This window comes from Pelodiscus sinensis, chromosome 14 (assembly GCF_049634645.1).
Source record: "Pelodiscus sinensis isolate JC-2024 chromosome 14, ASM4963464v1, whole genome shotgun sequence".
Lineage (NCBI taxonomy): Eukaryota > Metazoa > Chordata > Testudines > Trionychidae > Pelodiscus > Pelodiscus sinensis.
The window spans coordinates 45,045,724-45,062,825 of record NC_134724.1 but is presented as its reverse complement, the minus strand read 5'-3'; the positions used below and the strand labels follow the sequence as shown (position 1 = coordinate 45,062,825).

Genomic DNA, 17,102 nt, shown 5'->3' with positions numbered 1-17,102 from the left:
CAAACAGTATTGTACAAACAGCTGCAGAGGAAGAAGAAATGCTAATGAAATACAATTCTCTGACTGCTTCTTGGGAAAATAATTGTGCAAAATCATCCAATATTGGTTGGAAGACAGAGATACTTGTACACACTTACAGTCCCCTTCAAGCCACCCAGGGCAAGCATTCCAGGTTCAGAAAAAAAATATAGCTATAGTTCCTGTGGTCACCCACTCTACAGTATCTTGTTGGGTGTGAGGGAAACCAGCTCAACACTGTGCTCAACAGAAGATGCGGGGACAGCATGTGGTAGCAGATTGGGGTGGTCTTGAGATGCACATGTGCTAGTTTCATCACCTTAGCTGGCCAACAGGTGGCCAAATGAATGGGATTTAAAAATAAAGAAAAGAACAAAACACTGTTCCCTTATTTTGGGTACACTAATAATTTATAATAGTGAGTTGATCCCGTTCATTTACAATGCTATAAAACTGAGAACAATTAGAATGGAAAAAGTCAGTTGATTTTTGGGGGATGAGGCAGGGAGGAAAAAAGTTAATCGGTAATTTTATTTGGGGTTGAGGGAGTAGGGGAAAAAATTAAGGATGTCTTTGATAGTATGACAATTGGGGGGGGGGGGGGAGGACCCAGACACCACACTGACATTTAAGAAAAATCTTGCCTCTATTCACCTGAGCTTGGAAAGCTTATCCATTTCTATTGTTACCTTAAAAATCTTTAGAGCCTTAATTTTTCCCGTATGTCTCACATGAGGGCCCCTGCAGAGATCAATCAATGGACCACACCTACAATAAAATAATTACGACACAAATCTTATTCCTAAAATGTTACAAACACTTTTAAAGGTAGTCAATAATAAGGTACAAGAAAAAGGCGGGATGACCAGCACACATAGACCAATATATATATATATATATATATATATAACTACTGTAAGCACTCAGTTTTGAGGGATGCAGTTGTGCAGCATGAGGTCTAGGACCCAGAACCACAAAGGCTATGTCTAGACTGCAAGCCTCTTTCGAAAGAGGCTCTTTCGAAAGAGAGCGTCTAGACTGCACGCGGAACTTTCGAAAGAGCAAGCCGCTTTTTCGAAAGAAAGCTCCCAGTGAGTCTGGATGCTCTCTTTCGAAGAAGCCCTATTTACATTCATGAACGCCTTCTTTCGAAAGAAGCACTTTCGAAAGAAGGCGTTCTTCCTCGTGAAATGAGGTTTACTGCCGTCGAAAAAAAAGCCGCGTTCTTTCGATTTAATTTCGAAAGAACGCAGCTGCAGTCTAGACGCAGGTGAAGTTTTTTCGGAAAAAGGCTACTTTTCCCGAAAAAACCCCTGAGTCTGGACACAGCCAAATTGTTTTCCACTGGAGTAATAAGGAATTGACTCTTGGGAATAACAGAGTACCTTCCCTCAACTACCTAATGATGCCATCTTGGAGAGTGGGATACGTGGAGATCTTCTGGGAGTACAGCAACTCATCTAGACTTTTGCTTCGTTTTACAACAGGCTACATAAAAAGCTCTAGCAAACTCAGTACAAACTAAAGTTTCATGCAATCACTTGTTTATACTGCTAAAGTACAATATTTATATTCTAATTGATGTTTTACAATTATATAGTAAAAGTGAGCAGTTTGTCACATTTGTGCTGTAACACTGATATCTCAAATGTCTGATTTTATAACAATTAGTTTTTAAGTGAGGTGAAACTTAGCGGCACACAAAACCAGACTCCTGAAAGGAATATAGCAGTCTGGAAAGGCTGAGGGACACTAATCTAAGACATCCTGTGGTTTGTGCACTCTTCCAAAGCTGATCAGAAAGTTTCCATTTAAATAAAATTGTCAAAAATCATTTGAGCCAGCTTTGCCTTCTACTACAGCAATTGGACACAATTCACATACAACGCCATGCCCGTAGTTAACATTAATGGGGTCAAGTTGCTTGTTACCATTTATTTTATTCTTCTCCCTAAGAGGGGAGGTAATTACTACATACATGGATTTGCTCCCTTGTCTACCAATGAAGACAGGAGAAAATTTTGTGAAGGATGTGCCATTCTCCTGAAGATTCAACTGTGTGTAAATATCAATTGCAAATCTAGGCCTCAATCCTGGATACATGCTTAACTTTAAGTACTGGACTTTGGTGTTTCATGTGTTTAAAGTATATATAGAATAAGAGTCCTAGTTAAAAAGAAGGAAACCTTCACGAAGTCTGGGATGTTATTTAATAAATCCAGGGAAAATAATTTCTTCCTTTATCTACATTAAACATCTGTCCAATTTCCTGTTATAGAAGTATAGTGTATAGTTATTCAAGCAATGAAATAATATGTATTTTTGTATATTTTACCTGTATATGGTGGTAGTCTGTGTGTTAACTTTCTCATTCAGAATACGACATTTAAACTTATTATACTACAATAAAAGGGAAAAAAAACATATTTCTAATTGGAAGTTTATTAACATCAGTTACTAAATCAACATTCAGGTATAATGGTAGCACTCATTTGTGTCATTAGAAGGCACTCAAACTACTCAAGAGTGCCAATCACCCATAGCAGAGAAAACCTGACATTCCTTCCAGAAGAAAAGAGTATTATAAAATATACAGAGAAGACAGGACAATCAGATAGACGTAGCTAATCAGTCTAGGTATAAGTGGATAGAAGAACACTTCCCATAATCTGCAGTCTCAAAGCGCTTTTACAAAATACTAAAAGACTAGTAATTCAACACCCTTTGTGCAGATGGATAATGTAGTAAATGATGTTATCCACACAAATAAAATTCTATTTTAAAAAATCATTTTAAATGCTCATTACTCCAAATCTTGCAGTAGTTCCAAAGAATTACCTTAAACATATCTAATAGGATCTCTTTACTGACTTCCAATCGTTCAAAAGGCTGCTTCTCTTTTATGATATTTTTACATGTATTCTCCAATGTAGTAAATTCAGTACTAGACACACCTCTAAACAAAAAGATTGTAGAAAAGTTACTATATATCTTTAACAACAAAAAAGTTTACTAGGACAATTGATTATCTCTTAAATATCACTAGGAAACCATATTCATTTACAGTTGTTAAACACATGCGTAAGTGTCTGTAGGATAGAGCCTCAAAGAATATATACTGTTATATAATGGTCCTATTTATTTGTACTGATCCCATCTCCAAGGCACCGGAGAGCATTAAGGTATGGATAAAACATGGGTAAAAAACCCTCCAGCCATGGCCCCAGCTGGCCCAGGTCAGCTGACTCAGGCTGGTACTGAAAAATTGCTGTGTAGATGTTCATGTTCAGGCTGGAGTTTGAATTCTGAGACCTTTCACCTTCCCAAGGTCCCAGATCCCAAATGTCTACACTGCAGTTTGAGCCCCAAGAGACCTTAGCACCAGACATTTAATCAGACTTTAATAAAAAAAAATAAAAATTCAGGCTTATCAAATATATCGTAGAAAAGCTTTTTGGTGCAAAATATTTAACACTACCTCCCCGTCAGATGACAATTGAGAAAATAGACACTTAAATTCTTCCAATTTAATAGACAGAAACTTTAGGAAAGAACAGGGAAAACAACTTGTTTTTCATGAAATTTCCAAGTTTAAACAAAACAAGAAGAAAAACATTTAAAACAACTTTACATAAAGGAGTAGAAAAATTCTCTTTACTATTCATTTTTAACACATGGGTCAACACTGAAAAGCTACATGTGGCCCAAGTCAGCTTAATGAGGTTGTGGAATCTCTCTTACTGGAAATATTTAAGAGCAGGTGAGATAAACATGGTCAGGAATGATCTAAATGGTGCTCGGCCTTGAGTGCAGGGGACTGGACTTGATGACCTCTCAAGAGACCTTCCAGATCTAGTATTCCATAAACACCATATCTACACTACAAAGAAAAGTCGGAAAAATATATGCAAATTGAGAACCACAATTTGCATATGTTTTTCTGCTTTTCTCCCTAATGAGGCTTTTCCAACATTTGGCCCCTCTTTTGGAACATCCCTTCTTCCTTGTAAAACGAGGTTAACAAGGATGCTTTTCTGAATTTTTTTTTCAGAAAAGCAGACATGTTCCCTGGTACACTGGAAAAGCTTTATAGTCAAGACGTACCCGAAGAGACACCCTATTAGTTGAGTTCGGGTTCTCTTTTTTTCTCCTGTATGTATATAGCCAGCAATAGAAAACTGACAAATATATTACTGCAAATAGTGATAACTTAGTAGCAAAAGTCCCATTTTCGAAAGTGACACGAGGGACATTTAATTCAAAGTCACAGAAAACTTTTGAAAATGGGACTTAGGCATCTTAAAAGAGTCCCAAACATTCTACTTTCTTCTACAAATAATTCAGTAATCCCAAGTCTTGAGAAGGAATCTGATAGGAACAAATTCCAGAAATAATTATTTCTTCTAAAAAATTGTCATGAGAAAGTTTTAAATCAAAATATTGATAAATTTTACTTCTTCTACATATGCAAGTAGAAACCTGATTCAACCTAACTAAATCATAAAAACTCAAGTCAAAGCCAAAATGTTTAAATGTTTTACCTGTCTTCAATGTACATATCATAATAAAATCCATTCTCAATAGGAGGCCCATAACACAAACAGCCTCCATAATAACTTTCCATGGCCTCTCCAAGGATGTGAGCACTTGAATGCCAATACACCTAGAAATTAATAATAAAGTCAGAAAAGCAGGTCACAGAACATGACTTTTTGATGTTACATAATTCAAAAAAAGCATTTCTGTGGAAAAGGAGTGTTGAGATGAAGCCATGATATTTAAATTTGAAGCAAGGAATGCCTCTTCTCTTTACTACTAGTCATCTAGTATGTTAGATGATGAATGTAGATTCAGTCACTGTATTTGATAAATGTTGGTTCAAAAGCGTGATGGTAGCTGTACCATTGTGGCCCTGTTTTATTCTAATTTGCTTGGTGATTAGACATTTGGTGTGATTCAGCAATGATAATCTTCTGTGTTTTATTCACATGTAACCAGTCGGATGGCTTTAAGTCAATGGCTAAAACACCACGAGTAAGTGCGTTTTAGTCTCCTGAGTATCACTGAACTATTCTACAATGGCCGAGTGGAAACTGAGTGACGAGAGGCCAACATGGAAAAGGTGCTAGGCCAACATGGAAAAGGACAACCCTCACTGTGTGTACTTATAATTGTAGGTTGCTGGTGAGGGAAGAAATGTTAAACCATCTGATGGAGGAAAAGAAAAGGATAAGATGTGACATCCTCGGTGTCTGCAAAACCCGATGAAAGAAGGAGTTGGAAGTGAACTGGAAGGATGGAAGCACTGAGGCTCGGAAAGGGAGACGGTGCTAGAAATGTGTGTGTGTGGAGGGGGGGAGGGGAGTCGGATTTATTGTCAGTAAGGACTGGTCTTTGAAAGTTATATCATGCCAGCTAATATCATCACGTATTGGTGTGCTTCATCTTCAGATAGAGTCAAAGGCTACCCTCAAGGTCATCCAGGCCTATACCCCCAAGTGAGGATGAAGTGCAAGTGAGGATGAAGAAGTGGAAGAATTCTACTGAGAGCTCAAAAGAGCCCTCACGCAAAAGTCCACTGAACTGTCACGATGGGAGACTTTAACGCCAAGATCGGATGAGGGAAAGCTGGCGAAAAGTTCATAGGAAGATACGGCAGTGGCGAAAGGTTAGTAGCGATGGCAGAAATAAAAGAACTGTACATGGCAAACACCTGGTATTTAAAGAAGATTGCAAGAAGGTGGACGTGGATCACACCAAACGCAAAGAGCAAGAATGAAAGAGACTATATTTTAGTCAATAAAAGGTGCATCATTCAAGACATCTTTGTGGTGCAGCCTTTCAACATGAGCAGTGACCACCGCTTGCTTAGAGCAAAGTTGATTGTCGATGAACTGGTGGTAAAGAAGGCATTACAAATGGCAAATACGAAAGCGGCTGAAGACATTAGACGAAGCAAAGCTGAAGAAAGCGATTTCTGCGTTTGACTGGAGCCAGACGGAAAAGTGTGATGAGGACTATAGTATCTTTGCTGACAAGTTGAGACGTTGCTTAAAAAGCAGCTCAAACTGAAAAGTCGAAGATGAAGAAGAATTTCGAAGGAATCGAAAAGCCTGCTCACCAAGCGGAGAAACATGAAAAGGAGCTCGGATAACAACTTGAGTACTCCATTCTGTGCAAGTTCATATGGGAAAAGCTGAAGGATGACTTTGAGAACTTCCGGAAAGAAAAACTCCTCAAAACAGCTGAATCGCGCATATCCTGAAGCTCTTGCAAGTGGGAATTGATGCAGTATAGATTGAATGTAACAGCACTGAAGAACAAGGATGGAGAGACAGTAATCAACAGAGCAGGGACGGAAGAGATCTGTAAGGACTTCTATACAGAACTACCGGTATTCAAATTAAGAATCAATGTCCCTCTCCCAATGCTCCAGGAGTCAGAAGAACTCCAATAATCGTCAGTGAAATCTGAAGTGCACTATACCAGATGAAGAAGGGAAAAGTTCCAGGCAAAGATGGAATAACATCAGAAATGATTTCTGCAGGAGGTGAAAAACTGTGGAAGGCCCTAGCTTTAAGATTCAGTCAATATCTTGAAGAGGGAAATATACCATCATCAAGCTGGAAGGAGTCAAATACCATCTTGCTGCACAAAAGGAGCTATCGAGAAAATCTTGAGAACTTCCACCCTATATGCCTACTCTCTCATATTTACAAGCTCTTTACAAAGGTTGTAACGAACCGACTTTCACAGAGCCTCGATGAATAACAGCTGAGAGAACAGGCAGGGTTTCAAAGAAATTTTAGTACCATCGATCATATATTTACCCTTAGCCAGTTCCTAGAAAGAGCAAGGGAATACAAACTTCTGCTGTGCATTTCTTTAGTCGACTATGAAAAGGCCTTCGATAGCGTCGAGTTCAACACAATATTAAAGGCGCTCGCAGAGCGGGGCATTAACACTCAATACATTAATTTGTGGAAGGAAGCCAATACTGGATGTACAACAGATACTACTCTCCTCGAAACTCCCCTCTGTATCCCAATCGAGAGAAGCGTGAAGCAAGCAGATATGATTTCACCAAAACTATTCACTGCATGCCTCGAAATGGTTATGAATAAGATCAATTGGAGAATTGGCGTCAACATAAACAGAGAATGATTCTCTCATCTCAGATTTGCGGACGACACTGTATTAATTGCCAAAAGCACCAACCAATTGCAGGGCATGCTACGAAGACTTGACAAGAAAAGCAGTCAGATTGGTCTGAAAATGAACCACTGCAAAATGAAATATATGCAATCAGACGTCTTACAAAAAGCCCGAACAACAATAACGGGAGAAGAAATGAACAAGTGGAACAGTACATATATTTGGGCCAAGAAGTTAATATGCACCAAGACCTGAACGGAGAACTCTCGAGAAGGATTTGGGCAGGATGGTGTGCATTCAATTCCATCAAGGACGCTCTCAAAGGAAAAATCTGTAAGATCACACATACAAATATCTTCAATTCAACAGTGCTGCCAGCCATGTTGTATGGCAGCGAAATGTGGGCAGTGACGAAGAGAGAAGAGCAGCGACTATTGGTAGCTGAAAGGGCAATGGAGCAATCTATGTTGGGAATTTCCCTTCTGGATCATATTCCAAATGAAATTATCAGAGAACGCAGCAGCGTGAAAGATTTTATTGTGGAAAGCAGACATAACAAAATGCGATGGGCAGGCCACACAGCACGGCTGACGGACAATAGGTGGACTGCAATTATTGCTGAGTGGTACCTGCGAGAACAGAAAAGACCACCCGGTTGGCCTCCAAGAAGATGATATTGTTAAACGTTTTGGACGAACATGGAGAAGACAGACAAGAGTGCAAGAAGAATGGTGGACATGTTGTGATCAGTGCAGTCTTAATGATAGCTGAAGACCGATCGATCCAGGTGATCCAGGTATAAATAGGCTGATCTCAAACCAGATCATTTTAAATTTATATTGAAATAATGATTATCTACACAGCAGTCGATTATAAACGCTGTTATGCACATTATCTGAGGACATTTGATAGACACTTCTATAATGACAAAAGCTTTTTAGACTTGAATCCTACAAAGATTTATTCAAGGACTTACCATACTTTTATGCACTGTGATTAGTTCCCTATTGTAATCAAATAAGACGATTCACAGTGCACAAAGTTAAGAATATTTTTAAGTTTTTTTAGGATTGAGGCCAGGCTCATAGCCAGGCAAATAATCAGGCAAAACTTCAAGCACATTTCCACTGAATGATATAAAGCCGGTCCCTGAGTTATGAACGTGTCGATTTACAACCGTTCACACTTATGACCAACCTCCCATTTACTCCATTACAGCCCGTCCCCGACTTACAAATGTAAGTGAGGATAGTGCAAACAGCACGGCTGTATTTAAAAGCATGTATTCCCGACTTATGAACAAATAAGAGTTACGACCAGGTGTTTGGTACGTAACTCGTTCGTAAGTTGGGGACCGGCTGTACATGCATGCCTGACATCAATGAAGTGCTGCAGTTTCAGGTAGATACAGAATTCAACCTATGAAAGAAATATATCCGGATGAAGTTTCAGAAAAAGTCTAATATATTCCTCGTGATGTTAACATTTAGAACCTGACTGTTTTGCCAGGATCAAATCCTTAGATGCTTCATCCATACCACTTAGAGATAAAATTAACCAAACTGCTTTTACAATTAAACATATGAATCTAGCTAATTTTTGTTTTGTTTTCAGTCAAATTCAATACATTAGCTAAGGGATACAGGGGGAGAGGGAGAAAGAGAGCACCCCCCAAAGTTTTATCCATAAATTCCCTTTTCAAATACCACCTATATAATCTGTATCAAACATACTTGATCAAATCACAATCATCTGTGCTTGACTAATCATTGAACAATTTTGTTGCATCAGTAACTTACACAATACATTGAACTATATCAAGGACTAGTAATGTTCAGAATTTTTATAAAAAAGAAAACAAAGATTAAATCAATCAAGTAATATCAAGACAGACTGTTTACTTACTGCCTGAGCTTCTTCATTATCAAACATGAGCAGTTCCAGTGAACAATCTCCCTCCAATGGACGATCCAGGTCCCACAATTCATCATTCACTTTGGCTATTACTGCATTATCAGCCAGTCCTCGACTAACAAAAACATGAGTATGAAAGGTATTTTGGGACACATTTTTAGACCGTTATGTAGGTGCCAAGGTATTTTTGAAATCCCACTAGGAATCTATCTACATTTTAGGCACTCGAATAACCTCCAAAATCTGGTCCTTTGGCCTCTCCAGACTTTTAAAATATTTTCAAACCTGGTTTGCTTTTGAGTTACAGACTATAAACCTTATAATCACTAAGACTTAACCTACAACTGCTCCCTTCAGGAAAGGAGGGAGGGGAGGGAGGATGGGAACTCTTCTCATTGAATAGTAAATCTCATGTTGTACAGGCAGTCCCCGGGTTACGTACAAGATAGGGACTGTAGGTTTGTTCTTAAGTTGAATCTGTATGTAAGTCGGAACTGGCGTCCAGATTCAGCCGCTGCTGAAACTGATCAGTTTCAACAGCGGCTGAATCTGGATGCCAGTTCTGACTTACATACAGATTCAACTTAAGAACCCCAGACTTCCCCAAGTCAGCTGCTGCTGAAACTGATCAGCGGCTGATTCCAGGAAGCCGGGGGCAGAGCAACTCTGCCTCAGGCTTCCTGTAGTCAGCCGCTGGTCAGTTTCAGCAGCAGCTGACTTGGGGATGTCTGGGGCAGAGCAGCTGGGGTGCTGCCGGGTTGCTCCAGTAGCGCCGAGGAGCGGCGCTGTGGGACCAACCCAGCAGCGCCCCAGCTGCTCTATCCCAGGCGTCGTGGGCAGAAAAGCCTGGTCTGCTGGGGGGAAGGGAGCACTAACTGCCCCTCCTCCCCCAGCAGACCAGGGAGACACGGAGCAAAGCAGCGGAGGACGCCTGCAGCGGGACAGCCCAGATGTGCCGCGGCTGTCCCGCTGCGGGCAGCCTCCGTGGCTTTGCTCCCCGTCTCCCTGGTCTGATCAGCAGACCAGGGAGACGGGGAGCAGCTTTTCTCACCCCAGAACACGTGGACGGCGGGACTGCGGCTCATCTGGGCGTCCCGCCGCTCCCGTCCTCCGGGGCGAGAAAAGCCCCGCTCGTAACTGCGGATCCGACGTAAGTCGGATCCGCGTAACTCGGGGACTGCCTGTATTATTATTTAGGATTCAACAAGATTTCAAGTATTGGAGTTAACTGCTAACAGTTTCTTCTAAGTTTATAATCCAACAAAACCATTATCATCACTTTGTTTGAATTCGAGCATTAAAAAGGCCAAAGAACCACTGCAGAAATCACCGGGTGTAAGTCTAAGACCTGTATCAATACTTCCTCAATGAAAGTAAGGAAAAGCAAATATTAAAAAAATAAGCCAGTCACTCACTCAACTAGCTCCCAAGGGGGTGGGAAATTAACAAAACCACTCTTAAAACTTTTTACCTAACTCCTGCAGCCAACTGATATGGTGTCGTTTTCCAAGATTCCCCTTCAATCACTTTACCATCAGTCAGAATCACTCTAATAGACTTGCTCTGACTGGCTGCTCTGTAAGCAAGTAAGGCATCATGCTCTTTTTTCAGTGTTTCATAAAGCTTCAGCCTGTCTTCTATGAAACGTGGCTCACACTGCAGCTGTTTAAAAAAAAAACATATAGTCACAAAACTAATTTAAAAAGAACACAAATGGGGAGGTTAATGTACTGTGTACTGGTGCAACATTTATCACAACGAGATTCTTATTTTCATTGGTGTCTCTAGGTGCTTCTAAAATATAAATGCATACATTCATAATCACTTCTTTCAACCCCAAAGCATCTGGCCTTAGTAACTCATAGCCATTTTCAAGTGTTATAAATGTTAGCACTGAAATATTCTAAAATACAAGCCTCACTAGGGTTATTCAGCATTCACCTGGGTCAGTGGTTTGCAAACTACAGGTCTCAACCCAATACTGGGTCACAGAATGTCAGGCACTGGGTCTCGTCACTGTAGATTGATCAGTGGAGATGCTAAGGCAGTCTAACTGCCTGTCATGGCATGCAGACTATGCTGCACCCCAAAAGCAGCCAACACCAAGCTCAGCTCCTAGGTAAGGGCAGGGGGGCAGACGAGTGTACAGGGCTCCGTCCATTGATCCTGCCCTGGGCACTAGCTCCACACTCCCATTAGCTAGAATATGCTGCTGGCTGCTTGTGGGGCACAGCATGGTCTGCAGTGCCAGGACAGGCAGGAAATCTGCTTTAGCATCCTGGGTGTATCAATGACCGGGGCCATGTGAGGTAAGCCCCTTCTGCCCCAACCCCGAATATCCCAAAGCTCTCATCCTCAGCCCCATCCTAGAGCCCACGCTTAAATCAAATTATGTTGGGTCACAGGCATCAATTGTCTTCAACTGGGTCATTAAAAAAAAATTGAAAACCACTGACCTAGATCCTCCCCTGCATTCTTGCTCACCATATGCAACTCCTCCCCCAACAGTATCACTCACAACCTGCTGAAATCCCCTTTCCACGCTTATAGCTGATGTAACCTTTCTGATTCAATGCTTAACTTTATACACTCTAAGAAGTACTGATGAACTCATTAGGGCTAGTGAGTGCAAGTGTGTAAGTCTTAGCCAGTTACTAGAAGTCTCCCACATCTCCCTAAAGGCAAACATCCCTCTCACTCCTAATTATGTTACATAAATTAGCAAAATCTGTCACAGACCCTAAATATCTTAGAAGGCACAACATGTGACAAAGGGGAGGACCCGCTGTGAAGCTAGCAAAGGCTCTATAAAATATCTGTTTACCTCATTCTTAAGCCCATTCACAACTTCATTTTCATTTTTCTTTTCCTTTTTATTCTTATTTTGGGCACCAGTCAGGCCTGTGTTGGAGACATTCTTAAAAAAAAAGAAATCAAGTGTTACTACTATGTTTACTAGGATGTATCAGGTACATGATTTAGATAGATTTGCAGCAATATAAGACTATTCAGAGAATGGACAGTCTGATGATAGGATACAGACACAGATTATTTATTCTATCAGAAGTCATTTTATAACTAATAAAAACTGTGTCTGGCCAAACAATGTTCTAGGTATATATCTACTGGTCCAAGCCCAGCATCCAAGAGACAGTGTCTTCCCAAATCTTGAATTTTCTCTTTGTTAATACACACTAACATTCTCCTCTCCAGCAAAAGTCTGAAGAACAAAAGGAGGCTTGAGGGGCAAGAAAGTCAGGCTCTGGTGAGAAAACAAAAGAAGTCAATTCTGTGCTCAGACTGCACTGAAAACAAGCTAACTATAGAGATGTACTGTGATCCAAAATATAAGGCTTTATTTCCAGTTCTGTTACTGACTTGATATGTGACCTTAAGCTAATCATTTCATCTCCCTGGAGATGTCTGTTTTCCCACCCACCATCTAATCTATTTTAGACCCTAAACACTTAGGACTGAGCATAATCTATTAGTACATGTTTACACAGTGAAGCTTAGATGCTAGCTGAGGCCTCCAGACACAGAGAATGATCATTAAATCAGAGAGAGAGAGAGAGCGAGCATTAGGTTGTAACCCATGTAATGCTGTAAATCTAAATTCCATCCAGAAATGCATTGAGAACAAGTACATCTATTTGAGTTCCTGTATTATCTACTTTCTCCAACACCACAAAAACGGACTGCTACAGTCTCTCAAGTTTGAGCGACTGTAGAGCACAAGTGTATGAAGAACATATTGCAATAACTTAATCTTAAAAAAAAAAATCATAGAAATGTAAATCACTATGGCAAGGTCCTTATCCTAAAGGAGTTATTGCCTTCAGTATTACCAATAATTGGCAGCTATCTCTACCCAAGGAAGTAGAATCACACAGTGCACCCAACAGGACATACAAGTTGTGAAGAAAAGACCAATACCTCTCCTTATAGACACGGTTTGTGTCAACACCAGGCATTTCTTCTAGTGCAGTAGTTTTCAAACTATGGATTGGGAAGTGGGTCACAACCCCTTTTAATGAGGTCATCAGTGCTGGTTTAGTTTGCCTGGGGTGAACCCAAGTCCAGGCCCAACCACCTACGATCAAAGCCCAAGCTGGAGCCCCGATTCCCAGGGCAGAAGCAGAAGTCCTTGGGCTTTAACCCTGGACAGCAGGGATCAAGTTATAGGTCCCCTGTCTGGAGCCAAAACCTTTCAGCTTCATCTTTGCAGGCTCCCCCCACACACCCCCACCCCCGCCAGGGTTATGGGGTTCAGGGTTTGGCTTTGACCTTCCTGCCAAATGGAGGGGCTCAGGCAGGTTCAGGCTATGCTCACCCCTCCTGGGGGCATATTGTTTTTGTAGTCAAAACAGAGCTGACTACAATTAAGTCTGAGAATTCCTGTTGTAGTCTCAGAGGGGCAGCTGTCTGCAAAAACAAGGAGTCCTGTGGCATCAGATTTACTGTGGGCAAAGATCAACTGTATCAAATACATGGACTGTTCTAATACATCCTTGCCCTAACAAATAACCTTTCTTCTACCTGGCTTGAGCAGCAGATAGTTTGTCTTAATCCAGCAAGGCACTACACCAGTTTGTTGAACAGTTATACTTGACATCTGTATAGCACCTCACCTTTTCAAAGCACAAAGCAAACCATACACACTATGCAAATATCAATTGACTAAAAAAAAAAAAAAATTCCTGGCACTGATCCATGCACAACGCAGGCTCAGGAAGCTACTCTCCACCTTCACAGCATTTCTGCACAGGTCAAAAGAAATAAGATGATCGCCTGGCAGAGAGGGTCGACCTTAAATTGACCCAACGCTAAACAGGGAGGCATTTTAAAGAGTCTTAGGAGTCTGGGTGATGGTTGCTGGTGCTCATGTCACTGGAGCCCCAACAGCTACCCAACTTCCCAACCCTCTCCCGCCCCACAGGCTGCAGACCGCCCCGCCCGGCCCCACACGATAAGGGGGTCAGCCCCGTCCCGCCCCACAGACCGCCCAGCCCGGCCCCACACGATAAGGGGGTCAGCCCCGTCCCGCCCCACAGGCTGCAGACCGCCCAGCCCTGCCCCACACGATAAGGGGGTCAGCCCCGTCCCGCCCCACAGGCTGCAGACCGCCCAGCCCGGCCCCACACAATAAGGGGGTCAGCCCCGTCCCGCCCCACAGGCTGCAGACCGCCCAGCCCTGCCCCACACGATAAGGGGGTCAGCCCCGTCCCGCCCCACAGGCTGCAGACCGCCCAGCCCGGCCCCACACAATAAGGGGGTCAGCCCCGTCCCGCCCCACAGGCTGCAGACCGCCCAGCCCTGCCCCACACAATAAGGGGGTCAGCCCCGTCCCGCCCCACAGACCGCCCAGCCCGGCCCCACACGATAAGGGGGTCAGCCCCGTCCCGCCCCACAGACCGCCCCGCCCGGCCCCACACGATAAGGGGGTCAGCCCCGTCCCGCCCCACAGACCGCCCCGCCCGGCCCCACACGATAAGGGGGTCAGCCCCGTCCCGCCCCACAGACCGCCCAGCCCGGCCCCACACGATAAGGGGGTCAGCCCCGTCCCGCCCCACAGACCGCCCAGCCCGGACTAGCCTCGTCCCGCAGGCCGCCATCCCCGGCGGTTCCACGCCACACCCCTGCCCGGGGCCACACGCAAGGCAGGTGCGGGCCTGCCTCCCCCGCGCGCTACCTGGCCGCCGGCTGCGCGGCCCAGCTCCGCTGCCAGGCTGCGCCGAAGGTGCAGGAGCCGGTAGCGCAGCTTCTCGTTCTCCGCCCTCAGCCTGTGCAGCTCCGGGCTGCTGCCCGCGCCGCGCTCCGGCTCCGGCTCCTTCAGGCGGCCGATCTCGGCTGTCAACCAGCGGATCGCCTCCTCCTGCCGGGCCAGGCGCGAGGCCACGGCGTCGGTGGCGGCCGCCATCTTCTCCCCGCCCCGGCTCCGCGCGGGGGCCCCGGGAGCTGCCTTTAGAGACCGCCCGGCTGCCCGTGCCTGGCGCTAACCACCTGCGTAACCGTTAGGGGAGGGGCGGGCCTCGCGTCTCCCTTTGCTTGCGTGTTTCAGTGCTAGAGGGGCTGGATGTATCGCGCGATTGACGGGGCGCCCCGCGTCGGGCGGGGGCGGGGGGTCCTGTCTTTTCCTGAAGAAAAACCTCTTGGCGGGGCCGGGCTGTAGGTGCGCGGAGGGACCGTCCCCGAGAGCCGGGCAGTCTGCGTCCCAGCCAGCCGGGGAGTGCAGCGGGCCAAGGGAGCCAGCACACAGCGCGGCTGGGAGGATGGGGCCAACACGGCTCCTGCTGCTGGTAGCGAGGCCGCCTCAAACTTGCCGAGCGTGTGAGGTAAACGAGCGACCAGACACGAGATACAATTACCGGTCTGGCAGTGAATGTTAACAACGCTGAGTACAGGATTCAGGCGCGAAGGCTCACATCGCCACGGCCTGTCTGTGCCGGAGGGGTTAGCCCCTCAGACCCGCTGGGGTATCGTGCAGCGCCACGGTTCCTGTCAGTACACCCCGGCAGGCATGCACCGTAGATGCAGAGATGAGAAGCGAATACAGCCAAATACATTCCAGTCTCAATACTAGGTTCACTTGACACATTGTTTTTGTGGTTGAATAAATTATCCTAAAACCTTTCCAAGTGAGTTACTGACATAATACCTATATGCTTCAAGAGAGTCTCGAATATTGTTAGCAATACCTGCCTAATTTATGGAGGAATTATTAATAAGCTAATATTTAAAATGGCCAGAATGCACACAAGTGACTTGTGCAGCTCAGAGACTATCATCCTTTATAGTTCAGCTAATCTGAAAAATTGTTCCTTGAAAAGCTTTTTCCTGGCTGATATGGGAAGCTTGTGATGGAATGAAAACCTTGTGCTCCACTTCTATATAAAATGAATCAATATGGTCAACGTTTCCCCAAAGAATCTTCTTATTATTCAAAATGCTGTATCGTGTACTGTGGCGAGACCACAACAAGAGTAATTTGTGGGGAAGGGGGCAAAAGACAAAGGGTACACACACATTAATATCCAAATAATCCATTTCTTGAGATTTACTTCACTCTTAACTAATCTGAATCTTTCTTGCAATGTCAGACCTCAGAGCACAAGCAAGGATTTACCACCCACCTATCTTGGGCTGCTCTTTGAATGGCTTCTATGTTGTGAAGTCCCATAAGATTTCTTCCTCTCAGTGTTTGGTACAGGGATTTTTTGAATATCCCCCGTGTATTCCTCCAACACTTCTGTTTTGGCAGATGTCTGGCTTCAACCTTAACGTATGTCCCTAATATTGCCTTTTTCTTTCCTGGGTAACCTTTGAGGTAAGGAGTGGTTGAACTCTCTGATTAATTTCAGCATTAGTTACAGATTCATTCCATATAACAGGTACTTTTTAAAGTCATTAAGCCATCGAACTGGATCTTTAGGATTTTCACCTTTCACATCCATATATCAATATGGAAACAACATTTGAGCAGAAAGAGTCTGCTAGTTTGTTGATTATCTTATTTTATATGGTAAATAAAACTGCCACCTTACCAGTTTGTGACATTTCCTTTTGAACATCTCCCTTAGTTTTCACATTACTGCAGTTTGCTTAATACCTAAATTGTCTCACTTCTTGTATTCCTGTGCCCTCTAAAATAACATTTGTCATGGGAGTTAGCAGGGTTTCTCATTAGATTTGTCTTTCATAACTAATTAATTATCACATCTTTTTGTGATGCTAAATAGTCTTTCAGTCTTTACTTGTATGTTGGCCCAGATGTCACTTAAGCTATGTTGTCAGCAAAATCTCCTACGCTATGTCTACACTGGCATGATCTTGCACAAGAACTCTTTTGCGGTAGAGTTCTTGTGCAAAAACTCTTCCAGAAGAGAGCATCTACACTGGCATGTGCGTTTGTGCAAGAGATATGCTTTTGCGCAAGAGCATCCATGCCAGTGTAGATGCTCTTTTGCGCAAGAAAGCTCTGATGGCCATTTTAACCATAGGGCTTTCTTGCGCAA

At 43.5% G+C, this 17,102-nt stretch overlaps 1 protein-coding gene across 1 annotated transcript in view; it reads right to left on the bottom strand.

Moving 5' to 3' along the window:
* The window catches only part of TARS3 (threonyl-tRNA synthetase 3), a 34,905-nt gene extending 19,772 nt beyond the window's left edge, over window positions 1-15,133 (bottom strand). Inside the window, exons 1-8 of the mRNA XM_075897731.1 lie at window positions 14,780-15,133; window positions 11,912-12,004; window positions 10,559-10,749; window positions 9,079-9,202; window positions 4,560-4,681; window positions 2,857-2,974; window positions 2,354-2,418; window positions 708-786 (exon numbers count right to left, since the gene is read on the bottom strand). Of these exons, the coding sequence (XP_075753846.1) occupies window positions 708-786; window positions 2,354-2,418; window positions 2,857-2,974; window positions 4,560-4,681; window positions 9,079-9,202; window positions 10,559-10,749; window positions 11,912-12,004; window positions 14,780-15,007 (1,020 nt within the window). The 5' untranslated portion in view covers window positions 15,008-15,133. The remainder of the gene's footprint in view (window positions 1-707; window positions 787-2,353; window positions 2,419-2,856; window positions 2,975-4,559; window positions 4,682-9,078; window positions 9,203-10,558; window positions 10,750-11,911; window positions 12,005-14,779) is intronic.
* Window positions 15,134-17,102: the final 1,969 nt, after the last annotated feature.